Genomic DNA, 23,686 nt, shown 5'->3' with positions numbered 1-23,686 from the left:
AGGGACTGAAGCCAGACAGTCCCGCTTCTCCCGTTTGAGTCTGGGTCCCTAGAGACTCGCCCGGATCTGGAGCTCAGAGTCTGAGGCTCCCTCCGGATTGAAAACGACAACCGCGCCCTCAGCCACCAGCCCGCGCTGCGCGCACTCCGCACCTTAGTATTTTACTTCAGCACTGCGCCTCCTCTGATTCTCGGTTCCTCCTAGTTGTAGAACTTCCACTAAGCCAGCCTTCCTGTGGTTCTGGATGATGTCCGTTCCGTCTTTTAGTTGTATTTTTGAAGTGGTTGTTCGAGGCAGCAAACTCCCGCGTTAACCTATGCCGCCATCTTGGTTTCCTCCTAGAATAGCTCAGACCTTGCTTTTGTGCAACTGTTTGGATAGCCACTTTGAGCCTGTTTTCTTCCATTATTTGAGTTTACTAATTCTGATAATTCTTTGTGATTGAGACTTGGCTCTTGAGACTGGTTTTTTTAACTTTTATACCTCCAAAGATCAAAGATCTTGAAATAGTATTTCAGTCTTGATTTTGAATAGCATTTTTTTTCAGAAAGAATTATCAAACTATTTAGAAGTGTAATACACTTGTGTGTCCAGGATTTTCAAGACAACCCCTACATCTGGAGGTAGGCTAGAAAGACCCACAGTACTCAGCATATAGTTGTACTCAGGGCTAAGACTTATTACAGTGATGTAGTAAGGAATCACAGCTGGATCACAAGGGGAAAAGACACAGGCAGCATCTGGAGGAACCCAGGTGCACACTTCCTACCTTCTATCTCTTCCATGACAGGTCACACAGCATACTTTTTCCCCAGCAATAAAAATGCTGCAACATATGTCCTGGGAAACCCCTTAGGGATTCATTGTCCAAACTAATCAACCTTTATTTATCATCTACCAAAATTCTAGACTCCCAGAAGGAAAGCAGATGTTCAACATAAGCCACATTGTACAGTTAAGACACAGTGAACAGTCTTATCACTTAGGGAAATTTTATATCACTGTAGAAAACTGTTTACCAGCCTCATTCCAGATTCTAGGCAGGGGTCAGCCTTTTAAGCATGCCTCTCTAAGGATTGCAGGCTCAGACCTGCTCTGTTAACTCTTTTCTGCACACTTAAAGTCAGTATTGTGAATAACAAGATCTCTTTGGTATAAGCCTTTTTAAATAAAGCTCCTGTTAAGTTTCTTTTTAAATTTTTTTATCTTTCAAGTAACAGTTCATTTACAATATTATATTAATTTCAGGGGTACACCATAGCGATTAGATATTTATGTAACTTACAGAGTGATCCATCTGATAAGTCTAGTACCCATCTGACACCACATATAGTTATTACAGTATTATCTTATCTAATAAAGAGGGATATGCTAATTGACCATCATACCCTCACAAGATGATGGCACCCACAGTCAAAAAGGGAATATGCCAATTGACTGTCACACCCTCACATAGATGGTGGTGCCCAGTTCCCCCAGCCCCCGCCTCATCCAGCTGGAGTCCCCCAGCCCCCTCAGCCGAAGGCAGTTGAGGGTGATCGGGCTGGCAGGGGAGGGCAGTTGGGGGCGATCAGGCCAGCAGGGGAGGGCAGTTGGAGGTGATCGGGCTGGCAGGGGAGGGCATTTGGGGATGATCAGGCCTGCAGGGGAGCAGGCAGAGTGGTTAGGGGCAGGCAGGCAGGTGAGTGGTTAGAAGCTAGTAGTCCTGGATTGTGAGAGAGATGTCAGTCAGACAGCCCCCGAGGGGTCCCAGATTGGAGAGGGTGCAGGCTGGGCTTAGAATTTCGTGCACCGGGCCTCGACTATATTCCCTACACTGTACTTTACCATCCCTGTGATTATATTTAATAATTGCTTTTTTGTAACTCTTAATTCCTTCATCTTTTTTACTCATCCCCCCAACCCCTTCCATCTGGTGACCATCAATTTGTTTTCTGTATCCATGAGTTTTATTTGTTTATTTTTTATGCTCCATATATAAAATCATATGAAATTTGTCGTTCTCTGGTTTATTTCACTTAGCATGATACTCTCTAAATTCATCTAAGTTGTCGCAAATGACAAGATTTCTTTTTTTATAGCTGTGTAATATTCCATTATATATATATGTACCAGTCTTCTTTACTAATTTGCCCATTGATGGGCACTTAGGTTGCTCCCATATCTTGGCTATCCTATCTAATAAAAGAGAAACATTGTAATTAGCCGTACATCCGCTACCCTTCCCATTGGCTAATCAGGGTGATATGCAAATTAACTGCCAGCCAAGATGGCGGCCGGCAGCCATGCACTGAAGCGAACAGGGAGGCTTGCTTGCTCCAGTGACGGCGTACTCCAACATTCCCCGCCTGACTTGCTGGCCTCTCAGCTGCAACTCTAAGCAACTATGTTGCAAATATAGAAGCTAAACAAAACCCCGGAAACCTGCTTTCAATCAGCCGGGCTTCAGCCAGCCAGACCGCAACATTGTATCAAATACAGAAGGTAAAAAAAGGCCAGAAACCTGCTTTCAGCAGCCGAGGCCTCAGAGCTAAAGCTGGTCCAGAATAAAAAAAAAGGAAAAAAGGAGCGGTTGGGAGCTTCAGTCACCCGCCAGCCTGAAAACGGCCCTCAGCCCCTCACCCAGACTGGCCAGGCACCCCAGTGGGGACCCCCCCTGATCCAGGACACCCTTCAGGGCAAACCATCCGACCCCCACCCGTGCACCAGGCCTCTATTCTATATAGTAAAAGGGTAATATGCCTCCCGGCACCGGGATTAGCGGAGCCGTGAGGCCTCCCGGCACCGGGATCAGCGTGACAGGGGGCAGCGCCCAAACCCCCTGATCGCCCTGCGGCTCTGTGTGTGACAGGGGGCGGGGCCACAACCTCCCTATCCGTCCTGCTCTGTTCATGACGGGAAGGTGCCCCAACCCCCTGATCAGCCCTGCTCTGTGCCTGATAGGGGGGAGCTCCCCAACCCCCTGATCGCCCTGCGGCTCTGTGTTTGACAGGGTGCAGCACCCTAACCCCCTGATTGGTCCTGCTCTGCGTGTGACAGGGTGCAGCGCCCCAACCCCCTGATCGGCCCTGCTCAGTGGGTGATAGAGGGCGGTGCCTCAACCCCTCCCCCCCACAGGCCCTGCTCTGTGTGTGACAGGGGGGAGCTCCCCAGCCCCCTGATGGGCCCTGCTCTGTGCATGACAGGGTGCAGCGCCCCAACCCCCTGATCCACCTTGCTCTGTGTGTGACAGAGGGTGGTGCCCCAACTCCCCTATTAACCCTACTCTGTGAGTGACGGGGTAGCTCCTCAACCCCCTGATCGGCCCTGCTCTGTGTGTGACAGGGTACGGAGCCCCAACCCCCCTGATGGGCCCTGCTCTGTGCATGACAGGGGGTGGCGCCACAACCTCCCCATCGACCCGGCCTTGAGTGTGACAGGGGGCGGTGCCCCAACCCCCCAATCGGCCCTACCCTGAGCGTGACTAGGGGTGGCATCGCAACCTCCCGATCCGCCCTGCTCTGTGCATGACAGGGGGCAGCGCCCCAACTCCCCCATCGGCCCTGCTCTGAGCCCGACCAGGGGCTGCACCTAGGGATTGGGCCTGCCCTCTGCCACCTGGGAGCAGGCCTAAGCCAGCAGGTCATTATCTCCTGAGGGGTCCCAGACTGCGAGAGGGCACAGGACGGGCTGAGGGACGCCCTTTCCCCCCCGAGTGCACAAATTTTTGTGCACCGGGCCTCTAGTCCTATATAATAAAAGCCTAAAATGCTAAGTATCCGGTCATCCATTCAACCAATCAAAGCGTAATATGCTAATGGTATGCTAAGGCTGCTCAACTGCTTGCTATGACATGCACTGACCACGGGGGGGGACAGTTGACCAGTCGCTATGATGTGCACTGACCACTAGGGGGCTGACGCTCCGACTGGTAGGCTAGCTTGCTGCTGGGGTCTGGCTGATCAGGACTGAGTGAGATGGGCCGGACACACCCTAGAGCCTTCCCGCGGTCCCTCCCCCGCTGGCCAACCTCATGTGTCCCTCCCTGGCCCTGATTGTGCACCGGTGGGGTTCCTCGGCCTGGCCTGTGCCCTCTCGCAATCTGGGACCCTTCAGGGGATGTTTCGGCCTGATACCGCTCAACGCAGGAGCTATCCCCTGGTAGTCAGTGCACTCCCATGGAGAGCACTGCTCAGCCACAAGCCGGGCTCTGTGGCACCACTAAGATGTCCAACTGACGGATTGGGCCTAAGCCATCAGTCAGACATCCCCCGAGGGCTCCTGACTGCAAGAGGGCACAGGCAGGGCCGAGGGAACCCCCCCCCCCCCCCCAGTGCACGAATTTCATGCACCAGGCCTCAAGTTTGCAAATAATAACAGTATTACTTCTTTCTTTCTGATTTAGATGCCTTTTATTTATTTGTTTTGTTTTTGTCTGATTTCTGTGGCTATCCTATCTAATAATAGACAAACATGGTAATTGACCATACTTTCGCTACGCCTCCCATTGGCTAACCGTGATATGCAAATTAACCGCCAACAAAGATGGCAGCTAAATTGCATACTGCAGGTGGGGCCGGCAGTGACCGGGGCCCATCCCTGACCCGGCAAGGCAGGGCCGGCAGCGCGTGATGCTGCCTGTGGGACCCGGGCCCGGATCCGTGACCTGGCGAGGGAGCAAAGTGGCAGAGAAGGGAGAGAGCCCAGGTGGCAGAGAAGGGAGGGAGCCCAGGTGGCAGCGAAGGGAGGGAGCGAGGCAGCGGAGAAGGGAGTGAAGCCCGCCTAGGTGGGCTTTGCTACCTTCTCTGCTTCGCTCCGTTCTCAGGAAACCCTATTCTTGCAGGAATCTTCCTGCAACGGGCGTCTAGTGTTCAATAAGAGTGGTAAAAATGGATATCCTTGTCTTGCTCCTGATTCTAAAGAAAAAGCTTTCAGCTTTTCATTGAGTATGATGTTAGCTATGGGTTTGTCATATATGGCCTTTATAATATTGGAGGAATGTTCCTTCTATCTCCATTTGGCTGAGATTTTTTTTTTATCATAATGTATATTTGATTTTGTCAAATGCTGTTTCTATATCAACATGATCAATGATTTTACTTACATGCTGTATCACATTGACTTGCAGATATTGAACTAATTTTGCATCCAGGAATAAATCCTGCTTAATCATGGTGTATGATCTTTTTAATGTATTGCTGAATTTGTTTTATATTTTGTTGAGGCTTTTTATATTTATTACTCATTGGAGATATATTGACCTATAATTTTTTCTCTTTTTTTTAGTGTCTGTCTAGTTTTGATATCAGAGTAATACTGGCCTTGTAAAATACATATGAGAGCCTTCTCTTCAATATTTTGGAATAGGTTAAGAAGGATAGATATTAATGATTCTTGGACTGTTTGGTAAAGTTCATCTGTGAAATCATGTGGTCCAGGGTTTTTGTTTGTTGGGAGTTTTTTGATCATTGATTTGATTTTGTTGATAGCTATTGGTCTGTTCAGATTTTCTGTTTCTTCCTGATCTAGTCTTGGATGATTGTGTATTTCTAGGAATTTATGCAATTCTTTCAGGTTGTCCAGTTTGTTCACATATAATTGTTCTAGTATTTTCTTATCCTTTGTATTTCTGGGTTGTTGTTTCCTTTTCACTTCCGAATTTATTTGGGCCTTCTCTCTTTTTTTCCTTGATGAGTCTACTTAAAGGTTTATCGAATTTGTTTATCTTTCTAGAGAACCAGCTGTTGGTTCCATTGTTTTTTTAGACTCTTGTTTAATTTATTTCTGCTCTGATCTTTATTTCGTTTCTTCTGCTCACTTTGGGCTTTGTTCTTTTTCTAGTTCACTTAGGTGTAAGGTTAGATTGTTTATTTGAGAATTTTTGTCTGTTTCTTGAGGTAGGCCTGTAATACTATGAATTTCCTCTTAGGGCTGCTTTTGCTGTGTCCCATAGATTTGGGGTTGTTGTGTTTTCATTTTCTCAAGGTATCTTTTGATTTAGTCCATGATTACATTGTTAACCCATTCATTCATTGTTTAGTAGGATGTTAGCCACTCTATGTCTTAAGGTGATTAGAGCCTTTAGAGCAGCGGTTCTCAACCTGTGGGTCGCGACCCCTTTGGGGGTCGAAAGACCCTTTCACAGGGGTCGCCTAAGACCATCGGAAAACACATATATAGTTACATATTGTTTTTGTGATTAATCCCTATGCTTTAATTATGTTCAATTTGTAACAATGAAATTGGGGGTCATCACAACATAAGGAACTTCGCAGCATTAGGAAGGTTGAGAACCACTGCTTTAGAGCATTTACATTTAAAGTAATTATTGATGGGTATATAGCTATTGCCATCTTATTATTTTTCTAATTTTTTTTTTTAATTCTCTGCTTTTTATTTTCTTGCTCTCGTGTGTTGATGACTCTATAGAGTATTGTGTTTGGATTCCTTTCTCTTTGTATTTTGTACATTTCCTGTAGATTTTTGGTTTGTGGTTACCATGTGTTTCATATATATCTAGTTATGTTTATAACAGTCTATTTTAAGTTCATGGTCACTTAAGCTCAACACATCCTAAAATCACTACAGTTTTTGTTCACCCAAAATGTTTATGTTGTTGTCATTATTTTTTAATTCTTTTGTGCATGTGTTTGTGTGTATTTCTTAATTTATTTTAATTTCACATGATTTTTCTACTTTTGCTTTTTAACCTTTGTATTAGCTTTATAGTTCACTAATCCATTGCTTTTATTGTTTACCTTTGAGAATCAAACCCAGGACCCTTGAGTCTGCAGGCCAACGCTCTATCCACTGAGCCAAACTGGCTTGGGCTGAACCTCAGTTTTTCTATTTGCATATGGGTATAGTAATAATACTCCTTGGTATTGTTAGGATTAAATGGGATAAATAAGTGAAAGTGCTAGAGCAGTGGTTCTCAACCTTCCTAATGCCGCGACCCTTTAATACAGTTCCTCTTGTTGTGGTGACCCCCCCAACCATAAAATTATTTTCGTTGCTACTTCATAACTGTAATTTTGCTACTGTTATGAATCATAATGTAATTATCTGATATGCAGGATGTATTTTCATTGTTACAAATTGGACATAATTAAAGCATAGTGATTAATCACAATAACAATATGTAATTATATATGTGTTTTCCGATGGTCTTAGGCAACCCCTGTGAAAGGGTCATTCGACCCCCAAAGTGGTCATGACCCACAGGTTGAGAACCACTGTGCTTGAGTATTGATAGTACTGCTTATCAGAACTTTTGTATTTTTTCTCATTTTATATATGTCTCATAATATACTTGTTTGGTGACAGTGTGAAAGGACATCTTGCTTAAAAATCTTCATTCAAGGGATATGTGAGTTATCCCTCTTAAAAAGGTAAATTGTCAAAATCATAAGGAGCAGAGCAGGGGGATGGGATCAAGCAAGATTGGTTGTGAGTTGATAATGTGAAAGTGTGCTGGTACATCTTGAGGGTTCATTCTACCATTCTGTTTACTTTTGTATGTTTGAAGTTTTTAAAATAAGTTAAAACAGTTCATGGATAAAGCTTCTTTACAAAGCAATCTCCTAATAGGCTCCTCACCTTCAGCCCTCTCTAATCTATTTTACACATGTAACTCAAGTGGCTTTTTCTGAAAAAAGCCTGGGAAGGTGTGTGTTTAATAAGAGTAAACAGTTTGCTTTTATGACAGAACACTCAACTTTTCCTCTGCTACTGTCTGTTGTAAATCTCTAAGATGAGACTATGATTTCCGAAGCTGACTTGACTGTGGGGCCTTAATCGCTTGTTTTGAGTATGCATTCATAATATTACAGCTGCTACTAAGGTATCTTGAAGCACAATTAGGGTAATGATGCTTCAGTCTCATCTCTCAACAGGCTTGTTCTCACTCCTTCTCCGCCTTTTTTCTTGTTGTCCTCTCTTTTGTTACATACTCCTCTCACCCACTGGCATGCCCTCCATTTTGTAGACTCAGCTTGGGCATGACCTCCACTGGGACATTGCACCCTGTTGTCCCACAGCATTCTGCATACATGTGACAACTGTCTAATTGTCAGTGTTCTTTACTAGACTTTAATAAGAGCTGGACTTTTGGGGGACCTACTGTGTGATAGGTACTGTACTGGGCATTTTATGTATTTCTTTAACCATACCCTTGCCAGTATTGGATGGCATTTATAATTTTTAAAATCTAAAGCAACCATTTATTATTATAAAATCAGTATATATTCATGGTGGGAATGTTAGGAGGTACAGATCAGCAAAAATAAGAAAATGAAAATGCCATAAACCTTACCATCAAGGATTGCTACTGTTAACATGCTCTTATACTGTAATATACCAGAAAACGTACAGCCTGAAAGAGTTCTTATTAATGTTGTAAATATATTGTGTTTATTGAACTCTGTTTATATTATATCATTGGACTGTGGATTTCTACTAATTGCTTTTAAAAGTGAATGTTCATGTGAGATAATTCTGAGAATTGTCTCTCAATAGCAGTACATAAGATTAATAGTGGATTTTTTCCTTAAAATCCTATATAATAAAGAGGTAATATGCAAATTAACTCTCAGCCCTCACAAGATGGCTGCCTATGACCAGGCTGGCAGGGGGGTTAGTGAGGGACAACCAGACGACTGAACAGCAGGCTGCATGGAGCGACCAGGCCGGCGGCAGGGGGCAGTTGGGGGCGACCAGGCCAGTGGTGGGGGCAGTTAGGGGCTACCAGGCTGGCTGTGGGGGTGCAGTTGCGGGCAATTAGGCTGGCAGGGGGGGCAGTAAGGTGACCAGGCCGGCGGGGGGCGGGGGGGCAGTTAAGAGCGACTGGGCCAGCAGTGAGGGGGCAATTGGGGGCGACCAGGCTGGCATGCAGAGGCAGTGAGGGGTGATCAGGCCAGCAGGGGAGGGCAGTTAGGGGCAACCAGGCAGGCAGGCAGGTGAGTGATTAGGAGCCAACCCAGGATCTGGCCTAAACCGGCAGTCAGACATCCCCCGAGGGGTCCCAGATTGGAGAGGGTGCAGGCTGGGGCTGAGGGAACCCCCCACCCCACCCCTGGTGCACAAAATTTGTGCACCGGGTCTCTAGTGTTTAATAATATTTTCTCTCCTTTTAGATGCCTGTTAGGTATATGAGTGAACTGAAGTATATTTTTTTTTATGAAGTTAGGTTGAATATCTTTTTATAATGTTTTATTTGTTTTGTGTTAAGGGGCCATTTTAAAAGGAGAGTTTGGTATTTGGATTTTCCTAGTGACCTTTTTGGTAGTCTTTTATATTCCTAATGCGTGATATACAGGATGGGGCAGAAGTAGGTTTACAGTTGTGAGTACTTGAAACAGTTTATTGTTGTATTATTATTTATTAGTTATTGTTTTATTTTCCATATGAACAACTGTAAACCTACTTTTGCCCGACCCTGTATATACATGGATTAATTTCTATTAGGCATTCTCATATTACTTACATTTCTCTTTCTTTTCCATGGGAGTCTTCACATGTAATGGTGTGAGCCAATTCTAGTTCATATTCAAGAGGTTTTATGCAGTAAGTCCTTTCATGTGTTCAAAAGAAACTGCGATAACCAAAGCCTTTCCCCAATTCTGCAATTTTATATGTGCATTGTTACATATCTTCGAAAAGTTGTGTGATAAATGAAAGTTTTCCCACATTCCTTACATTCATAGGGTTTTCTCTCCAATATGGGTTATTTCATGTGTTTGTAAGGAGCTGGGATCTCTGTAGGCTTTACCACTTTTTTTATATTCAAAGGTTTCTCTCCAGTGAGATTTCTTTTATGTTTTTGAAGATCACTGGGATACCTAAATGCTTCATTACATTTTTTATTTATATGACTTCTCTCCACTGTGATTCATATGTTGGAAAACTTTGATAATATCTGAAGCCTTTCCCACATTCTTTACGTTCTAAGGTTTTCTCTCCAGTATAAATTATTTTATGTGTTTTTAAGTAACTGTTCTCTGTAGGTTTTACCACATTGTTTACATTCATAGGGTTTCTCTCCAGTGTGAGTTCTTTCATGTGATTGGAAACCTAAATGAGAACTGAAAGTTTTACCACATTGCTTACATTCATACGGTTTCTCGCCTGTGAAACTTTTGGTTTGTTGGTAAGTCTCTATCAGGAGTCAGTTAATCATGTACGCGTGATTCTGATTAACGAGCTCTTCAGAAAGCTTCCGTCACCTTCCTTGAACTCCAAACTCTGTCTTTTCCCCTTGGCAAGATTGCTGTGCTTTACTTGGGGTTCCCCTCCCTGCACCAAGGTCCAGAATATGCCTCCAGACAGTAAGCCACACTGAACAGGCTCACCTCCCCTGTATCCCTTCTCTCAAGGTCCAGTATTATGTTGCCTTTTGTCCATGTCTGAAAGCAGCTCTTTGATGTATTTCTCTTTATATTATACTAGACCCCGGTGCACAAAAATTTGTGCACTCGGGGGGGCTGGGGGAGGGGGGTCCCCCAGCCCGGCCTGTGCCCTCTTGCAGTCTGGGACCCCTCGGGAGATAACGACCTGCTGGCTTAGGCCTGCTCCCGGGTGGCAGAGGGCAGGCCCGATCCCTAAGTGCAGCCCCTGGTCAGGCTCAGAGCAGGGCCGATTGGGGAGTTGGGGCGCCGCCCCGTCATGCACAGAGCAGGACTGATCAGGAGGTTGCCATGCCACCCTCAGTCACGCTCAGGGTAGGGCCGATTGGGGATTTGGGGCACCGCCCCCTGTCACACTCAAGGCAGGGTCGATGGGGAGGTTGCGGCGCCACCCCGTCACAGAGCAGGGCCGATCAGGGGGTTGGGGTGCTGCCCCCTGTCACTCACAGAGCAGGGCCGATCAGGGGGTTGGGGCGCTGCCCCCTGTCACTCACAGAGCAGGGCCAATCAGGGGGTTGGGGCGCTGCCCCCTGTCACTCACAGAGCAGGGCCCATCAGGGGGGTTGGGGCTCCGTACCCTGTCACAAACAGAGCAGGGTCAATCAGGGGGTTGGGGAGCTCCCCCCTGTCACTCACAGAGTAGGGCCGATAGGGGAGTTGGGGCACCGCCCCCTGTCACACACAGAGCAGGGAGGATCAGGGGGTTGGGGCAATGCACCCTGTCACACTCAGGGCAGGGCCAATGGGGAGGTTATGGCTCTACCCTGTCACACACAGAGCAAGGCCCGTGGAGGGGGGTTGGGGTGCCACCCTCTATCACCCACAGAGCAGGGCTGATCTGGGGGTTGGGGCGCCACCACTGTCACACTCAGGGAAGGGCCAATGGAGAGGTTATGGCTCTACCCTGTCACACACAGAGCAGGGCCCTTGGGGGGGGCGGGGTTGGGGCGCCGCACCCTGTCACACACAGAGCAGGGCCGATCGGGGGTTGGGGAGCTCCCCCCTGTCAAACACAGAGCTGCAGGGCAATCAGGGGATTGGGGAGCTCCCCCCTATCAGGCACAGAGCAGAGCTGATCAGGGGGTTGGGGTGCCTTCCCCTGTCATGAACAGAGCAGGGAGGATAGGGAGGTTGTGGCCCTGCCCCCTGTCACACACAGAGCCGCAGGGCGTTCAGGGGGTTTGGGCGCTGCCCCGGTCACGCTGATCCCGGTGCCGGGAGCCTCGCTGCTCCGCTGATCCCGGTGCCAGGAGGCATATTACCCTTTTACTTCATAGAATAGAGGCCTGGTGCATGGGTAGGGGGCCGGCTGGTTTGCCCTGAAGGGTGTCCTTGATCAGGGTGGGGGTCCCCACTGGGGTGCCTGGCCAGTCTGGGTGAGGGGCTGAGGGCTGTTTTCCGGCTGGCGAGTGACTAAAGCTTCCAACTGCTCCTTGTTCTCTTTTCTTTCTTTCTTTCTTTTTTTATTCTGGGCCAGCTTTAGTTCTGAGGCCTCGCTGCTGAAAACATCGATACAAAGTTTCGGTCCGACTGGCTTTCAGTCCGGCTGGTTTCTAGGGGTTTGTTTAGCTTCTTATTTGCAACATAGTACATAGTTGCTTAGAGTTGTAGCTGAGAGGCCGGCAAGTGAGGTGGGGAACGTTGGAGTCCGCAGCAAGCAAGCCTCATGCTCGCTTCAGTGCCTGGCTGCCGGCTGCCATCTTGGCTGACAGTTAATTTGCATATCCTCACTGATTAGCCAATGAAAAGGGTAGCGGTCGTATGCTAATTACCATGTTTCTCTTTTATTAGTGTAGACTAGAGGCCCGGTGCACACTTGGGGGTGGGGGTGGAGGGGTTCCTCAGCCTGGCCTGCACCCTCTCACAGCCCAAGAACCCTTGGGGCATGTTCGACTGTGGCTTAGGCCCATGGGAAGTGGACCTAAGCTATCAGTTGGACATTCTTTGCAGTGCCACGGAGGCTGGAGAGGCTTTGCCACTGCCACTGTTGCTGGCCAGCCATCAGCCTGGCTTGTGGCTGAGTGGCGCTCCCCCTGTGGAGTGTACTGACCACCAGGGGGCAGCTCTGGCCCCGCCCCCCATCGCCCCTCCGAAGCTACCGGTTGCCACCACCCCCCTGATTGCCATCCCCTCCCTCTGCCTGCTGGCATTCACTTGGCTGGCCTGGCGCCACCCACTCGTAGGCGCCGCCCCCCACCGAGCGGTCATGTTTTCCTTTGGATCCTTTAGCATATTGAGCATATTTATAATAGCTGTTTATAAAAAAAAAAATTGTCCACTGATTCCATCATTTGTCATTCCTATTACTAATTTTTCTCCTAGTTTTGGGTTGCATTTTTGCCTGCTTTTTGGCATGTCAATTTTTGATTGGATGCCAAATATTTGTGTTTTTGAGCATTTGGATTTTGTCTTCTTTCAAAGAGTATTAATGTGTGTTTTGGCTGACAAAGTTATTTCCTTTATAGGGTATATCTAAAGTACTCTTTACTTTAGGACTTATTAACCTTAATACCAGGTGTGCCCCTCTGGGGTCTCTTTACTGTTTGTTCTGAGTATTCAGTCATGATTCTCTACTCTGGCTGGAGAGAATACAAATGCCTTCAGGGCCAGAATTAGATATCACAATGGAACATTCATATATATTCCACTGTGATGTCTAATTCTGGCCCTGAAGGCATTATATATACTAGAGGCCTGATGCATGAAATTTGGGCATGGGTTGGGTCCCTAGGTCTGGCCGACAATCAGGGCCGATCTGTGAGGCGACGGGCGGGGTGATCAGGGGGCCCCCGCTGGCACCCACCTTGGCTGGCCTGGGGTCTGTGGGCTAGGGGCAGCTCCTGCATTGAGCGTCTGCCCCTTGGTGGTCAGTGCACGTCATAGCGACTAGTCGTTCCACTGGTTGTTTGGTCAATTTGCATATTAGGCTTTTATTATGTAGGATAGGATATATATATCTTTTGATGCTCACCACAACCCAGTAAAGTGGGTAGTATGACTTTCATTTTATAGATAAAGATAGCAAGGCCCAGGGAAGCTGATTTTGTGACTTGCTTATAGGTGGCAGGCTAGATCTTGGTCCCAGGTCTCTTTGACTCCATTAGAACCATACCCTGTAAGCTCCATGAGAAAGAAGGAGCCGTATTTCCTCAAGTATGAGGTGCATATTTTACACATGTAACTCAAATTAAGAGGCTATATCTTAAAATAGAAAATTATGGCCCTAGCTGGTTTTGCTCAGTGGATAGAGCATCGGCCTGCTAACTGAAAGGTCCCAGATTCGATTCTGGTCAAGGGCATGCCCGGATTGTGGGCTCAATCCTCCGTGGGGGGCTTGCAGGAGGTAGCCAATCAATGATTCTCTCTCATCAGTAATGTTTCTGTCTCTCCCTCTTCCTCTCTGAAATCAATAAAAAATATATTTTAAAAAAGGGAAAATTATGGGGTCATTTTTCTTCCTTGAATTACTTGTGGTACATCTAAAAATCACTTTGTCTTAGGAGCAAGGAAATATATCTCCAGTGCCAAATAGTCTTGATAACATAATATGTGCACAATAGATATTTCTATGCTAGGTTATAAAATATGGTGATTTTATACTGCAAAGTATGCTTCTAAAAGTTTTATGCCTCTGCTTGTCTCTTCAGGTATTTTATGCATGGTGTGTGTCGGGAAGGAAACCAATGCCTATTCTCACATGACTTGGCAAACAGCAAGCCATCCACCATCTGCAAGTACTATCAGAAGGGCTACTGTGCCTATGGAACTCGTTGCAGGCAAGAACCCCGCCACTGCCCCAATTGTTATACTGAGTTAAATATTATCTGGGATTCAGATCCTTCATTTGGAACATGGATCTTGAGGGGAAATTTTAAATTTAAAAGTAATATGACAACATTACAAAAAGTATGGCAAGTAGTTTTGAAACCTCAATTTCAGTACCCCAAAATTTTTTCAGAATCACTTTTCAGGCCTTATTTTTATAAGTCTCTAGTTACAAAATTGCACTGATGGTATATATAAAATTTTATATGTTGTTTTTCCCCCCTACTTAACATGTCATAAGCATTTTTCTGTGCTGCTATTTTATAATGTTACATAATGTTAACAGACCATTTTATTAACTGTGACTCCATTAGAAATTTAAATGGCTTCCAGTTTTTTGCTATGAACAATTACGTGCATAGAGTTTTCTTTTTACCACTGACATATGTAGGCAACTTTGTAACTTTTAAACGAGGAAATACTCCAAAAACCTGTTCCTGTCCTTTCCTAATGAAGAGCTGCTCTGTTTTTTCCCGGGTTGCAAAGCTCCCTTGCGTCCTTCTTCTGGATGCCTATGTGATAATGGAAGTTGGCCCACCTTGCCCTACCCCTGCCAGTGGTGCCCCAGAGAGACAGTCAGGAAGGCTGGTCTCCAGCTGTTACACTGGCCATTATTAACATTGTGGGGACTCCTGCCCAAAAGAACACTGGATTGGAAATTTCAGTTCAACATCTGCCTGGAATTTTCAGGGTTTCTTTTTGTGGTCTGAGGCAATATGTCTGCCCCACTCATGTCCTACAAAGACACACTGAACTTTCTATTCACTCTGAACTGCCAGGCAGTTTTTTAAATTGATAATCCCTTTATCAGTTAAAATATGGGGAGAGATTGTTTCATTCTCCACCTCTGCAAATGTAGCAGAAGGAAGGACATTCTACATCTGGGCAGTGTGGGAGACATGTGCTTGTAGTGTGTCCGTAATGCATCTGCTGTGTGTTTTGTTTAGATATGATCACACAAGGCCCTCTGCTGCAGCTGGTGGTGCTGTGGGTTCCATGCCCCACAGTGTGCCCTCCCCGGGCTTCCACAGTCCTCACCCTCCTTCCGACCTCACTGCACCTATTGTGAAAACTAACTTACATGAGCCTGGGAAACGTGAGAAAAGAACATTGGTACTTAGAGACCGAAGTGAGTGAGCAGAATCCTTTTGTTGTCTCTTTTTGAAAAGCAGTCTTGTCTTGTTTTTCATATTCCTTTCTGGTCTTCTCTTGACAAGAGGTTTGCTAACCTAATACCCCTCCAACCTGTCTGAATGCAGTCACCAGATCTGTCCTGAGAATGGGCTTCATTTGGCTGCAGAATATTCAGATGGTGCATTTGGCCTTGTGCCCAAGGCTGGGCTGGGCCCTAAGTTTGGCAAAATATAAACAGTGACTTTTTTGTTAGGTTGTAACTACCGTCTGCATAGGGTTGTTGCCCAGTTCTGAGGAGCACCAAACTGTTCATTTCAAAGCTACATGTTTTGATAAAGAGCATGTATCACTATTTTACCTCTAGGTCAGTACATAGTCTTAGTTTTTATGCTGAGCCAGTCCAGTGTTTGCCATTTTAGGTTGCACTTTTAGTAATAAGAATAGTATGTTGGGGCTTGGGGAGTGGTCTGTACCCTGGAACAGGATTTGGGCAGGAAGAAAGCTAAAAATCATAAAAGTTGTTTTTGTTGGCTGGTCCTCATCTGGTGAAGGGATTTCTAGATCTCGGAATTGTGTGATTTTAAGATAGGCAGATTCCATCCTAAGCAAACAAATAAGTGATCCAGTTCAATATGTCCCCTCTAAAAAGGCAAGAGTGTGTGTAATGGGAAGGGAAGGGCTCCAGGTGTGAGAGGGGGAGGCCATAGGACAAATTTCACATTGACCCCAGGACCCTAAGACTCACTCCAGGTTTTCATTACTTCTAATTCACTTTAAAATGATACATAACTTGACTGGTATAAAGGAAAACACTGTATTCTATTGACCACATTCTAAATTCCTTTTCACACACACACACACACACACATTGATACATATATTTTCATATTAACTGGTCCAAATGTTGACATTTCTATACTTGCTATTTTTAAATAGCAACTTTAGTGTTCTTTTGTATAAATACATCATGGTCTGTTTCCCTGTGTTGCTAACTATGCTTTTAAGTTAATGTCACTATGAACATTTTATGCTGTTCCTTTTATTTTTTTCCTCTTGGCCTGTTTTTTCCTATATGTTCCAAGAGTGAAATTCCCAAGGTCAGAGGTGCTTAATCTGTTAGTTTTGACTAGCTGCTTACCAGAATGGCTGGGCCAGTTTTCATTTATATGTGTGCTGTGTGTTTTGTATTAAGATCTCTCTGGCATGGATGAAGAAAAGGCTTGCCCAAGTGTGGTGAGTAATCCAGGAGGCAGTGATGCCCAGAGTAGCCCAGAGATGAAGCCGAATTCCTACCTTGAAGCAATAAGGAGTGGCCTTGATTACTTAGAAGCCAGCAGCTCCTACAGCAGCGAGGAGCAGCTATGCCCCTATGCAGCCGCTGGGGAGTGCCGCTTTGGGGATGCTTGTGTCTACCTGCATGGGGAAATGTGTGAAATCTGTAGGCTGCAAGTCCTGCATCCCTTCGACCCAGAGCAAAGGAAAGCTCATGAGAAGGTAAAGTTATAAGACTGTATGAACTCATTTTAATAAATTTGAAATGCACTATGTGACAAAATTGTTGGTATTTCTGCAAGCATCTGACTGCCAATAATACCTGTATTTTGTACCTGGCATGTTTACACCCTATTTTCAAGTCCTTTTTCTATTGTCATTTGACAATTCTTGATTATTTAGAATAAAGGGAAGAGGAGAAACCTCAGAAGCATAAAGCTATGCAAAGTTCAGGAAAATAAATCTAGCCTCAGGAGCCTAGTGTGTGTCTGTCACACACATAACACATACACACCCTTCCTCCCTAGGTTTACATAGCATTGTGGCTACAATCTAGCCAGGCTGAATTCTGAAAAATTTAAGGAGCCCAAATCATAGAATTTGAGGAGCCAAGTGTTGGAAGGGTCATTAGGTGCCAGTGTAGGAGGCACTGCCTCACAGTGGGCCCTGTGCTTGGTTCAGGGCTCTGAAGATGGGTGAGAGAGAAGGGGAGGAGCCCACAGCTGTGGTGTAGAACCCCTGAATAGGAGCTCCCTGTATGTGGAGGTTGTGTCCGCCACTCTCCATTGTCTTCCCAGAGGTGTTCAAATGAGTGCAGAATTAGAGCTTCACCCAGGTGTGCTGAGGTCTTTGTGCTGTGCACGTTGATTTATCTCACATCTGTGTCCACTGTGAGCACCGAAGGGCAGAGCCTCGGTCTTTGTACTCTTTTCAGACTGTAATGCCTGATACACAGTACTGTAAGTCACCTGCTTACTGAATAAATGAATTCATTAAGTAATTTATTCTCTTGAGAAGTGGTGCTGCTTACTTCTGACTCTGTACTGCCAGCCTGATATTTCAAGTTAAGGATTATTTAGCGTTTCTGGTATTGGTGTGGGGAAGGCTGGTTCAGAGGAGCAAGGAGACCAGGGTCCCGGTTCTTATGAACTCTGTGGTCCCACACTGGTGCTCTAACCTTTGGGACATCCATGGCCTCAGCTCTAAATTGGAAGTGACCATATCATGCTAGGAAAGAAGGGGCTGGGCCAGTGATGGCTTGAAGTCCTTTTTGTGTTCTGAGAGTGCTGTATCCTGAATCCAGGGATTGCTGTACCCTGCATAAAACAGCCAGTCTGTGTTCCTTCCTGGTCTCAATTGTGGCGGTGTGGCTGGCAGCTGCCCCCTGGCTCTCCCTGCTGCTCAGCAGCCCAGAACCTAAGGTTTCCCTCCTCTCTCTCTGCTTCAGATCTGCATGTCAACATTTGAACACGAGATGGAAAAGGCCTTCGCCTTCCAGGCAAGTCAGGACAAAATGTGCAGTATCTGCATGGAAGTGATCCTCGAGAAGGCGTCTGCCTCTGAGAGGAGGTTTGGGATTCTCTCCAACTGCAATCACACGTACTGCTTGTCCTGCATCCGACAGTGGAGGTGTGCCAAGCAGTTCGAGAACCCAATCATTAAGTAAGTACAGTAATGAGTCTCAGCTGTAGAAATGGGGGGGTGGGAGCAAGGGGGGCGTTTGATCTGGAATCTTCTTCCATCCACTCTTAAGCCCTCTTGTGTCTTCTAAAGGCGTTTCAATGCAGAGGATAAATTGTGAGTGCTGGCCCCGGGTGTGTGAACTTGGGCACATCACTACCTTTCCTGAGCCCACGTGCCTTTTCCTTTGATATGTGGTAACAATTCCCACCAAGCTTCAGGGCATTGGAGGGACACGCAGCAAGGATCATCTGTGTGAGGTTAATGGCAATGCCTATTTGAGCTCAGCACTAACAGTTACAGGGGGCTGCCCTTAGGCCAATTGCCTTTTTTTTTTCCAATTGCCTTTTTTTTCCCTTTTTTTTAAAAAATATATTTTATTGATTTTTTTACAGAGAGGAAGGGAGAGAGATAGAGAGTTAGAAACATCGATGAGAGAGAAACATCGATCAGCTGCCTCCTGCACATCTCCTATTGGGGATGTGCCCGCAACCCAGGTACATGCCCCTGACCGGAATTGAACCTGGGACCCTCCAGTCCGCAGGCCGACGCTCTATCCACTGAGCCAAACCGGTTTTGGCTCCAATTGCCTTTTTTAAGCTTCATTTTTTCCATCTGTAGAATAGGATTATTTGATGATTAAATGGAATAATGCATGTAAAACATGTCTGACAAACGTGATGTGCTCCATGAAGCCAGTATTGAGCTATAATACTATACTAATAAAAGACAAACATGCAAGTTGACCATACTTTTGCTACGCCTTAAGCCACGCCCGCCAGCCAATCAGAGCAACTATATGCAAATTAACCCAACCAAGATGGCGGCCGGCAGCCACGGAGCTGGAGTGAGCAGGAGGCTTGCTTGCTCCAGTGATGGAGAAAGCCAAGGTTCCCCGCCTACTGCAGCCCAGCTCTGAGCTCCGCTGAAAGCAACAAAGTTTCAATTATAGAAGGTAAACAAACCCCAGATACCTGCTTTCAGCCAGCCGTGGCCACGGAGCTGGAGTGAGCAGGAGTGGGTTGCCCCTGGCGATGGAGGAAGCCAAGCTTTCCGCAGGCCTCCGCTAAATGCAACAAAGTTGCAATTATAGAAGGTAAATAAATCCCAGAATAAAAAAAAATAAAAGAAAAAAAGGAGAGGCTGGGAGCTTACGTTGCCAGGGTGCTTGGCCAGCCTGAAAACGGCCCTCAGCCCCTCACCCAGACTGGCCAGGCACCCCAGTGGGGACCCCCCCACCCTAATGGGGGTGTGGCCAGCCTGAAAACAGCCATCAGCCTCTCACCCAGGCTAGCCAAACCTCCATGGGGTGAGGGTTCCCACTGGGGTGGACATCCTCCGAGGGGTCCCACACTGCAAGAGGGCATAGGCCGGGCTGAGGGACCCCCGAGTACACAAATTTTTGTGCACCGGGCCTCTAGTTGACATATAACAACACAGGATTCTTACATTCTACAGTGGGACAAGGTGCGGGGGAGAGCTAACTCATTGAGAAGTCACTGCATGCTGTGGACTGTTTTAAAAATTCTTCACACACTAATTTATACTTCTCTCAGAGACCCTACAATATTCCTCATTTTACAGATGAGTAAACAGGTATGAGCTCAAATAACTTGCCTAAATTTACACACATTTGTGTGGTAAAATAATAGCTTTATTGAGACAAAGTATACAACTTAGTGTTTATAGTATATTCACAGAGTTTGTACAACCATTAATTACTACAATCTAGTTTTAGAATATTTTACTATCTCAAAAAGAAACCTCTATTTGTAGTCATTGCCCATCCCCTCCCTACTCCCAGGCCCTGGCAACCACTACTTTACTTTCTGTCTTTTGGAACTATCCTAGACATTTCAAATAAATGGAGTCTTCTACTATTTAGCCTTTTTGTATCTGGCTAACTCTTACACTTAGCATGGTGTTTTTAGAGTTTAACCATGTTATAGCATGTACCAGTGCTTCATTCCTTTTTATGGCCAAATATCTCTTTGTATGGATATCCACATTTTGTTTATCTATTCATCAGTTGATGGGCATTGGGTTGTTTCCATCTTCTCGTAATTGTGAGTGGTGCTGCTATGAATATTTGTATACAAGTTTTTTTATGGATACATGATTTCATTTTTCTTGGGTAGATACCTAGAAGTAAAGTAGTTGGGTAATATGGTAACTATATTTAACATTTTTCTTGGGTAGATACCTAGTAGAGTAGTTGGGTCATATGGTAACTATATTTAACATTTTCAGAACTGCCAGACTATTTTCCAAAGTGGCTGACCCATTTTACATTCTACCAGCAATGTATGAGAATTCCAGTTTCTCCACATACTCATTAATACTTGTTATTGTCTTTATTTCTGATTTTAGCTATTCTAGTAGGTGTGAAGTAATTTTATTGTGGCTTTTACATTTCCCTGATAACTAAGGATATTGTGCATCTTTTTCTCTGCTTTCTCAGCATTTCTCCAAAATGCTTACTCAAATCCTTTGCCCACTTTAAAATTGGTCTTTTCATTGTTGAGAAAAACATGTTTTTAATAGTAAATATGTTGGTTAGGAAACATCTGGAATGGTCATGCATTTGAGCAAGGGGTTAGAGTGTAGTGTACACAGGATTTGTAACCTAATCTGTTCCATACTAAACTGATTCTTATTTCAGATCTTGTCCAGAATGCCGGGTGATATCAGAGTTTGTCATTCCAAGTGTGTATTGGGTAGAAGATCAGAATAAGAAGAACGAATTGATTGAAGCTTTCAAACAAGGAATGGGGTAAGTGCTTTGGGTCTGGGCATGATCCTGATGTCTGCCTTGGTTCTTCTTTGCCATCGCCTGTAGAGCCTCCCCTTCCGCCTGAGAATGTGGTCTTGGAAGCCTGCGGCCACTCAGAATCTCTTCCTTCTCTTAGGCATCATGCTAGGCTTTGCAGATGCAGAGATGAGCAAAGCCATGATGCAGTGGACTTGTTTTTTAAGCTGAGGTTGACTTTTTATTTGTGATTATCATCACCAGAGCATATTTTTTTCCATTGATTTTTTTTTTTAAATAGAGTTGAAGGGAGGGAGTAAAGTGGGGGTGGATGAAACATTGACGTGAGAGACACACATTGATTGGCTGCCTCCCACACGCATGCAACTGGGGCTGGGAAACAAACCTGCAACCCAGGTATAGGCCCTTGACCAGAAATCGAACCCACAATCCTTCAGTCCGCAGGCTGATGCTCTGACCACTAAGCCATGCCTGCCAGGGCCGATGTCTCTTCTAACAGGTGTGAGGTGATATCTTATTGTGATTTTGATTTGTATTTTGCTGATTAGCAATGTGCAAGCATCTTTTCATGGACCTGTTGGCCCTTTGTATGTCTTCTTTGGGGAAATGTCTATTTAGCGCCTCTGCCCATTTTTATTTTTTCCCCCAAGTTAATATGACTTTAGTTGCAGTTTCAAAAAAGAAGTACATAGTTACATGTTGACTCCAAAATCTTTATTTCTCTCATGATATCCTCATGAAGTCGGATATAACTATGTTTATTAGATATTTATTTTCACTTGTATGTTCTGATCTAACTTCACTAATAAATGAAATGGCTTCATAAAAAAATAAAGTACATAGGACATTGCTTTTCTCTCCCCAAGAGCGAAGCACTTATAAAAATCTATCTTTCTTTAAAAAGTCATAATTAGCCCTAGCCGGTTTGGCTCAGTGGATAGTGTGTCAGCCTGTGGACTGAAGGGTCCCAGGTTCGATTTCGGTCAAGGGCATGTACCGTGGTTGCAGGCACATTCCCAGTAGGAGGTGTGCAGGAGGCAGCTGATCGATGTTTCTCTCTCATCGATGTTTCTCTCTGCCCCTCTCCCTTCCTCTGTAAAAAATCAATAATATATATATACATATTTTAAAAAGTCATCATTAGACTAGTACTTTAGTAACAAGAATGTTTTGTCTTTATTGTTGAAAGTATTACAGCCTGGCCGGTATGGCTCAGTGGTTGAGCATCTACCTATGAACCAGGAGGTCACGGTTCGATTCCTGGTCAGGGTCCATGCCTCCGTTGCGGGCTCAATCCCCAGTGTGGGGCATGAAGGAGGCAGCCAATCAATGGTTCTCTCTCATCACTGATGTTCCTATCTCTCTTTTTAAAATAAACAATACTTTTTATTTATTTATTATTTAATTTTAGAAAGGGAGAGAACCACTGATTGGCTGGTCCTCATTGGTCCCCTCCATCCCGCTCCTATACACCTCCCTCCACCCTCAGGCCTTCACCACACTATATTTTCTGTATCCATGGGTTATGCATATATGCATGTAAGTTCTTTGGTTCATCTCTTCTCGCCCCCTTCCCCCCTTTATGCCCATTTTTAAATGGATTGTTCTTGTTGCTGCTGAGTTATATTTGTTCTTTATATATTCTGGATATAACCCTTAGCAGAAATGATTTATAAATATTTTGTCCCGTTCAGTAGATTGCCTTTTCATTTTGTTGGTTTCCTTTGCTGTGCAGAAGCTTTTAGTTTGAGGTAACCCCACTTGTTTATTTTTTGCTTTTGGTACCAAATCCAAAAAGATTCCTGGCAAGACCAGCGTTCAGGAGCTTATTGCCCCCTGTAGTTTCTAAGTCAGTGGTAGTTCAGATCGTATTATTTCTCTAGGGTTTCTTTCCGTGTTTCCCCTGGGCTTCAGCAGTTATATGTCTTATGTAGGAGTCGTTTTCTTCATATTATGCTGCTCGTTGTTCTCTGAATCTATAAGTTTTTGTCATTCACCAAATTTAGAAAAGTTTGGCTACTAAATATTTTCTCTACCTTATTTTTTTGTTTCTGGTTTCATCCAGCTATCTTTTGTTTCTTCAGGCCAGAAGGACTGGATTTTTCCATGGCAGTTTTAGCCACCCTTCATAGACACACTCAGTTGTGGCCTGCTCTTGGCTAAAAGCTATTTTTTCTATAAAGATAACTCACCTCTTTGCCCTTCTTCTTGGTGTCTAATCTCTTAGAGAATCCTCCTGCTGCTGTTCATCCTCCAGTACTTTCAGGGTTTTTAAAAATGTTTGTTTCTAGATATCTGCAAGAGGGCCAGGTCTAGAAGCTTACTAAAAGCAAAACTATGTTATCTATAGGTTCCCTTTTTTTTTTTTTTAATGTTTTTATTGATTTCAGAGCGGAAGAGAGAGGGAGATAGAAACATCAATGAGAGAGAATCATGGATCGGCTGCCTCCTGCACGCCTCCTAGTGGGGATCGAGCCTGGGACCCAGGCATGTGCCCATGACTAGAATCGAACCCAGGATCCTTCGGGGCCCGCAGGTCTGTCCACTGAGCCTAACCGGCCAGGGCTAAAGGTTCCTTTTTAAGTTGTATATTAATTACTAAAGGCTTGGTTTTTTCCTCATG

At 45.1% G+C, this 23,686-nt stretch overlaps 1 protein-coding gene across 1 annotated transcript in view; it reads left to right on the top strand.

Annotated features, from left to right (window-relative positions):
• The window catches only part of MKRN2 (makorin ring finger protein 2), a 37,296-nt gene that overhangs the window by 8,833 nt on the left and 4,777 nt on the right, over positions 1–23,686 (top strand). The window contains exons 2-6 of the mRNA XM_070433607.1: positions 14,030–14,158; positions 15,155–15,336; positions 16,534–16,835; positions 18,061–18,275; positions 20,956–21,066. Coding sequence (XP_070289708.1) covers positions 14,030–14,158; positions 15,155–15,336; positions 16,534–16,835; positions 18,061–18,275; positions 20,956–21,066 — 939 coding nt within the window. The remainder of the gene's footprint in view (positions 1–14,029; positions 14,159–15,154; positions 15,337–16,533; positions 16,836–18,060; positions 18,276–20,955; positions 21,067–23,686) is intronic.

Source organism: Myotis yumanensis, unplaced genomic scaffold (genome assembly GCF_028538775.1).
Source record: "Myotis yumanensis isolate MYYU_CA2020_CCGP unplaced genomic scaffold, mMyoYum1.0.hap1 SCAF_14, whole genome shotgun sequence".
NCBI classification, from domain to species: Eukaryota; Metazoa; Chordata; class Mammalia; order Chiroptera; family Vespertilionidae; genus Myotis; species Myotis yumanensis.
The sequence above is the reverse complement of the archived record's forward strand: the minus strand, read 5'-3'. Positions and strand labels throughout refer to the sequence as shown.